We start from the raw sequence: 6,923 nt of genomic DNA on the forward strand, positions 1-6,923 counted from the left end.
AAAAAAAAAAAAAAAGAAAAGGAAAGAAAGAAAAAGAAAAAAGACAAGAAAAGGCAAATATTTAGTAGTTACCAGGGGAGAGAGGAAGCAGGGGGCTATTCCTTATGAAGCACTGAGTTTGGTCTATGGCAATGGAAAACCTGCATCTGTTAAGGTAGGGTTGCACAGTCTATTAATGTAAATGTTGTCGATAAGTTGCACATTTGTAAAATGTTGAACTGGCAAAAGTTGTGTGATAAACATATTTACAACAATATCATCAACAAAAACAACTAACTGCTGAGGCTGCTTATAGACAACCAAACACCTCATGGGATCTGGTTCCTTGGTTTGGAGATTTAGGGTCATGGTTCATGGGAGATCTCAGTTAACTGGCCCAATAACATGTCTAGTGCTTCTGTTCTGCCTCCTAGCTTGTTGTATAATGCCTGGGGTCTTAAAAGCTTGCTAGGGATCAACCAAGGCACAATTACAGCAACAGAGGAAGAAACAGAGTCAGGAATAGGAGGAGAAAATGGAATGTGTGGTTAACTGCCTCCCTGAACAACTGCCTCCTTTGTCATGAGACCTGAAGAACTGGATGGTGCCTAGCTACCACTACTGAACATTTATCAAAATTCTATACAATAATTCCGACCAGAAGGGGGAGAATGCAGAACAGAATTTCATATTCTCATGGATTGCATACTTTCTGGAGCCACAGAGGCTGAATGAACTCTTGGAACTTTTGTCCACAGGTAATATTTAAATCTTAAACCAAAAATATTCCCTATAGTCTTATGAAAACCAAACAATAGTTTGGCTTAACTAGTAAAAAAAATGTTTGCCATTATACTCTTTTAAGAACTATCTATATGGGACCAAACTGACAACAGCAACTCAAAACATTAGATAGAAACCTTAAAGGCAGGGTTTTAAACTAGCTCTAACTGGTTCAGTCATGGTCAATGGAGCATCCACGCTGCACAGTAACCAAATCTCCTGTATGGAATTTTGACTCTAGTGGGAAACAGGACACAGTGCCCTGCTGAAATATGGTGGCTGACACACATTCAAAAAGGCTACTATCTTTGAGTGGGGCAATGCTGCCTATTTCCTATTTGGGTCAAAACCTCACAAGATTTGACTGCTGTGTATGGTATGTATGCTGTGTATGGTCCACTGGCCATGACTGCATCATTTCAAATCAGTTCAAAGCCCTGCTTAAGAAGCAGTGAATTTATGTTAATGTGGGAGGTACAACTCTGAAAAGGAGGGTGACGAAGTTCATATAACTCAAAGCATGTAATCAATGCCACTGAATTGTTTCTATAGAAACTGTTGAACTGATGTATATTTTGCTACGTACATTATCAACAACAAAAAAGGTCACACTGCTGGTAAATGGCAGATCAAAGAAAAAAAAAGAAAGAAAAACTATATACTGTATATTAATCAAAAGCTTCCAAGCCGATAATTTGAGGGAACAATAAGGTATTTCTATGCAGATTAATGCATAGAATTAACAATGCAGATTAATAGGAACTCTGGTAGTATAGGCACTTGACTGCTAACCAGAAGGCTGGTGGTTCAAACCCACCAGCCACTCCTTGGAAGGAAGGTTGGGCAATCTACTTCCGTAGTGACACTGCCTTGGCAACCCAAGGAGGGGTCGCTATGAGTTGGGTCCGACTCGACGGCAAACAACAACAACATGCAGATTAATACCGTCTTTTCCTTTTCATATTCCATGTATATGATTGTCAGTTTGTTTACAAAGTTTTAAACATACCATATGGGAAAATGGACACCCCTATTTGTCACTACTAATACATATGATTATGTAATCAGAGTCCCTAATATTTTAGGGAGAATGAGGGAATGGATACACATACCTATACTGTTTCCTATGAAACAGAATAGATATGCACCAACATCTTAAAAATACCAGAGTGAGCTGGAGAAGGTATTCAGGCCAGACCATAGAAGATTTCTCCTTGACATAGAACATTCAGGAGATTCCAGATTTCTCTACCTGATTATTGTGTCTCCATGATTATGATATCAGATAAGCCAATTACAGAAGCACAGTTCACCAGGGTCACATAATGGACATTTATGCAATACTGCCATTAAAGTTCTTAAAATTTGAGAAGCCTTCTGGCTGCTGATAAGGCTAGAGATGGTGCCTTAGCTTAGTTAAATGGTGATACAAATAACTACTTATATTGGGACAAAGTTCAGGTATCAAAGACATACAAACTTGAGTTCAAATTCTCCTTTCATGACATTCTAAATGTGTAAGTTGTATCTCTCTGAGCCTGTTTCCTAACCTAACCCTGCAGGTTGTGGTGAAGGCAATAATTAAACTAGCATTCCTTCATTCAGCAAATATTTATTAAGCACCTAATATATGCTAGGAACTCTGGTAGATGTACAGTACATTCCAGTGTGGCTACTATGCAGAGTGAGGGGGAGACAGTAAAATATGTGGCATGTTCCCCTAGGTGTCCAACAAGAGAAGAAATATATCTGTGAAATTATAGAATCAGACTTTGTTCCCTAAGCCAGGCTTGGACACTATCTATTTAAGTAATCTTTTAAGTATGTTGTTAACAGTGTGCCCTTAACTGGGAGAAGGAGGGGTGCTAAGACAAATAAAAACTGTCTTCTGTGCTCTTCTGAAATAGTTTTGGTCCCCAAATCAATGGGAGTATATTAAAAGAGAGAGAAATAAAAATCCTGAGGTCCTATTATATGAGAACACTACTGTAAAAAGTTTACACACGAAAAGAATTATTCTTTGAAGGTTACCAGGGGTGGGAGGGGAAAGGAGGGTAAATCACTAACTAGAGGGCAAACTTGTATTAACTTGTGTGAAAGGGAGGGCAATACACCATAGGGGGAGGTCAGCACAAAATGATCAAGGCAGCAAAAGATACAGAAAGGAGCAGAGGGTTAAAGGCAACAAAGGTGAATAGTATTATGTATACAATCCTGAAATAACAATAATGACAATAATCTGTGAGTAAATACATAGACACTCAAGCTGAACAGGGGTGGGAAAATGAATGGTACAACACCTACGAATATTTAGGTTTAACAGAGGATATCTCCACCTATGTATTTATATGTGCTGCAAATATATCATGAATATAGTAAAGCGTATCAGGGAGCAAAGTTATGAAAACTTTTTACTCATAACCAAACACCTTGAGGGAATGTGTCACAGAGCCTGGAGGTTCAGGACCGCAGACTTGGGGGACAGTAAGGCCAACTGACATAACATAGTCCACAAAGACGATGTTCTACAACATACTTTGGTGAGCAGTGACTGAGCTTTGAAAATCTTGTGAAAGGCCATCTTAGGTGCAACTTTTGGTCTCTCAGTGTTCAGAGCAAAGAAGAGTGAAGAAAATCAAAGATGTGAGAAAACCATAATCTAAAGAACTAATGGACAATGTGATCCACAGCCTCTACCACCTGAGACCAGAATTAGATGGTGCCTGACTACTACTGCTGACTACTCTGAAAGGGATCACAACAGGAGGCCCAAGACAGAGCTGGGGTGGTAGTGGTGGTGGTGGTGGAATGTAGAACAAGTCAATACCACAAAAAAGACCAGGCTTACGGGTCAGATAGAGACTGATGGAACCCCTGAGATTATGGCCTTTAGACATCTTTCAGGCCAAGAACTCAATCCCCATGGCTCAACTTACAGCAAAACTAGACAGGCTTATAAAGGGAACAATACCAGGAAGGTATGTACTCGTTATAACAGCCAACCAACCAAGATCACAAGGGCAGCATTTGTCCAAGAATAAAGCTAAGAAGCCAGGAAGGGACAGAAAGTAATGATGAAAGGAAGTGGTAAACAGAGGGAGGAAGTCAGAAGAGTTCTGTTCCATTGTGGGGAATGAAATCAATGTCACGAAATAAAATGTGTATGAATTGTTGAATGGAAAATCTGTAAACTTTCACCTAAATCACAATAAATAATAAAAAATAAAAAATTCTGAGGAACAAAAAAATCTCCATTTTCTAGGCCAAACAAATGTAGATGGACATATTTAGGAACAAGTACATGCCACCCTTCAGATGACTGATTATTTTGTCTGTGTACACAGATACTAAGTAATGTTTAATGTCCTGCTGTTTTATAGTTCAGTGAATGGCTGACCTTAAGAAAAGTCTGTCAAAAACAGAAATAGAAATGTTTGCAATATCACACTAGTAAAAATTAAAAAAAAAAAAAATTGTAACAAGTATTGGTCAAGGTTGGTACAACATGGGTATTCATATACTTCTAGAAGCATGGACCACAGCGTTCCTTTTTTTACATCTCTGGCCCAGAACCTCAGACATCCCACAGTGACCCTGCTAAATGTCCTTTCCTGTATCAAGCTGGGACTTTCATGGAACTAGATAAGCAAACACTCTCAGCTTCAGCATGGTAGGACTCTGTATGAGCCAAAAGTTCTGAAACAGTGTTGCCTGTACTCAGTAGATCGTGCAATTTGAGTATTTTACCACATTTAATACTTCTTTTAAAAAATGATAGGGAAAAATAAGAAGTGTAGGTCTCAAAAACTAAATACAATTAGAACGAAGATGGAAAATAACAGATGTGCCCCAAAGTGGCAAATTTGCCTTTAATCAGATCCTAAGTGGATGGCATGGGGATGGGGGGGAGAGACAAATATGAATTATTATAAATTAATTGGAAATATGAATATTAAAATATGAATTACTGGGAAAATATTGAAGACTATGCCTAAAAGTTGAAGTGTAATTGGGACATATTTCTTAGCTGTCTGGCTATACAACCTCCCTCGATAACACTTACGTGTGCTGCTTGACTTCAGTCCTTATTTTTTCTAGAATGCTTCATGTACAGACAATTGTTGCTTTTGTTTGCCCTCAAGTCAATTCTGACTCATAGAGACCCCATAAAACAGAGCAGAACTACCTTATAGGGTTTCCAAGTTTGTAAATCTTTACAGAAGCAGACTGCTGCATCTTCCTTCTGCTGAGTGGCTGGTGGGTTTCAATCACTGACCTTTCCATTGACCGTGGAGTGCTTTAACCACTGTGCCACCAGAGATCTTTTAAGGAAGTAAGTCTCCACATTCAACACACTCTTTTGGGAGAAAAATTAGCATTATACATCAATAGCCTTGATTTCAACTACTTCACTTCTTAGAATTCATACTACAAAAACTTCATTGATTATGGAAAAAATATTTCAGCACAGTATGGATAACTTTGTAAACGATCTTGATGGCTAACTTTTATTGAATCTTTACCATGCTGAAAGCTGTTTTAAGCTAATCTTCATAATCATCCTACCAGGTTAAATATTAGTGTTACCCCCATTTTACAGATGAGAAGACCGAGACCCTAAGTAAAGTTAGGCAATGTGCCCAAGATCACACAGTATTTTATGAAAAAATTTCAAAACATTTGAAAAATATCTAAAACTGTATATACCATATGTTATCACAAATCTTTTTTTTTTTTTGTTTGGAATTTAAGTAGCCTATAAATAAGCTAATTATTAGTCACATTTTCAGCACTTTATAGAAGACATTTCATTCATACACACAACGATGTCTATGCATTTGTAAAATCTTTCATTTGCCAAAGAGGAAAGTGAAGTTAAGAGATTAAGTAATGTGCACCGGTAGGGCTGAATTTGACACCAGCATGTTACTGGATTTTCTGGGCCAAGCTCACAGCCTCCGCGTTCTAGACGCCCCAATTAAATCCCTCACAGCCCAGCCGCCTAAACTATGCTGAATACATGCAAGAGCCCAGTTATGCAAGAAACACTCAGTCTACGTAAAGACTGAAACAATTAAAAAAAAAAAAAAAAAGAAAAAGAAAAGAAATGAAATGAAAGGTACGTCTGTCTTTTCTTACGTGGGAAATCCCTCAGTAGGTCAGGCAAGCCGTAGTCCTCGGCCCTCCGGGCCTACAGACCGCATCTACCGGGCGCCCAGCCGCCAGCTCTGGCAGCTCTGGGCTGAGGCGGGCCAAGGAGCGACTTCCCCAAGGCATCTGCTTTTAGGGTCCGGACTTAGGGCTTTATAGAAGCCGCAAGCGAATCCCCTCTTCGTAGCGCCCACCTTACCTGACGCCAGGGACGAATCTCGAGTTCACTGAGAAAGCTTCGGGTGGGGCAGCCGCGGCCGGGTATGAGGGCGGGGACGAGAGCGCTGCTCCGATTGGCCGCCTCGCTCGCTGGCGGGCACCGGAGATAGGGGCGCGCAGGCTGGAGCAAGCGGAAGGGTGAGGAGGGGTTGTTGCCGCGCACTGGGGTCTGGGAAGTTAGAGCCCCTCACCCTTAGCCCTTGCTCTCTGCTTTGGTTTGGGTTGTGGTAGGTGGTACGGGGACTGGAAGGAAGAGACCTCGGCCGGCGCACCGCCGTCCTCTGGCGGTTCCTAGGCTTCTCGCGGGGCGCCGGGTCCCGGAGTAGGGGCGAGCGTGCGCGGGCAGGAAGGGTTCCCCCAGTCTGCAGGTCTGGAGCTGTGATAGTGCCCGGGCCCTTCGCTGCAGCTGAGCAGGGTGCTGCGGGGCTAGGGTGTAAGGTTGGTCGCACACTGACTTGATGGGCCCTGGGCGCGGGTAAGCGATCTGAGCTCGCCAACTGGAAGGATGGGGACATAGGCTTGCGCACCGAGGCCTGCTCGCCAACTGGAAGGATGGAGACATGGGCTTGCGCACCGAGGCCTGCTGAGGTCCCAGGGCGCTCGCAGCACTCTCTGCGCTCTGTTTACGGGTGGGTGCAGGCGGGAGTGGTGGTGTCCCTGTTAGCGTGTAGCGGCCTGTGGTTGGCCAGGCTCCTCACTGAGTGCTCTGCCCTGAGTCGTGAGCGTAGCAACCCTCTTGTACCCCCACCCTGGTCCAGCCATGGCACCAGCAGTGTCCCTTTGGAGTTAGT

At 42.1% G+C, this 6,923-nt stretch overlaps 1 protein-coding gene across 1 annotated transcript in view; it reads right to left on the reverse strand.

Annotated features, from left to right (window-relative positions):
- The window catches only part of BLVRA (biliverdin reductase A), a 96,018-nt gene extending 89,371 nt beyond the window's left edge, over nucleotides 1-6,647 (reverse strand). The window contains exons 1-2 of the mRNA XM_007941248.2: nucleotides 6,405-6,647; nucleotides 6,113-6,301 (exon numbers count right to left, since the gene is read on the reverse strand). Of these exons, the coding sequence (XP_007939439.1) occupies nucleotides 6,113-6,301; nucleotides 6,405-6,647 (432 nt within the window). The remainder of the gene's footprint in view (nucleotides 1-6,112; nucleotides 6,302-6,404) is intronic.
- Between the last annotated feature and the right edge of the window lie 276 nt (nucleotides 6,648-6,923).

Source organism: Orycteropus afer, unplaced genomic scaffold (genome assembly GCF_000298275.1).
Source record: "Orycteropus afer afer isolate SDZICR_OR568_19922 unplaced genomic scaffold, OryAfe1.0 scaffold00077, whole genome shotgun sequence".
Classification (NCBI taxonomy): domain Eukaryota; kingdom Metazoa; phylum Chordata; class Mammalia; order Tubulidentata; family Orycteropodidae; genus Orycteropus; species Orycteropus afer.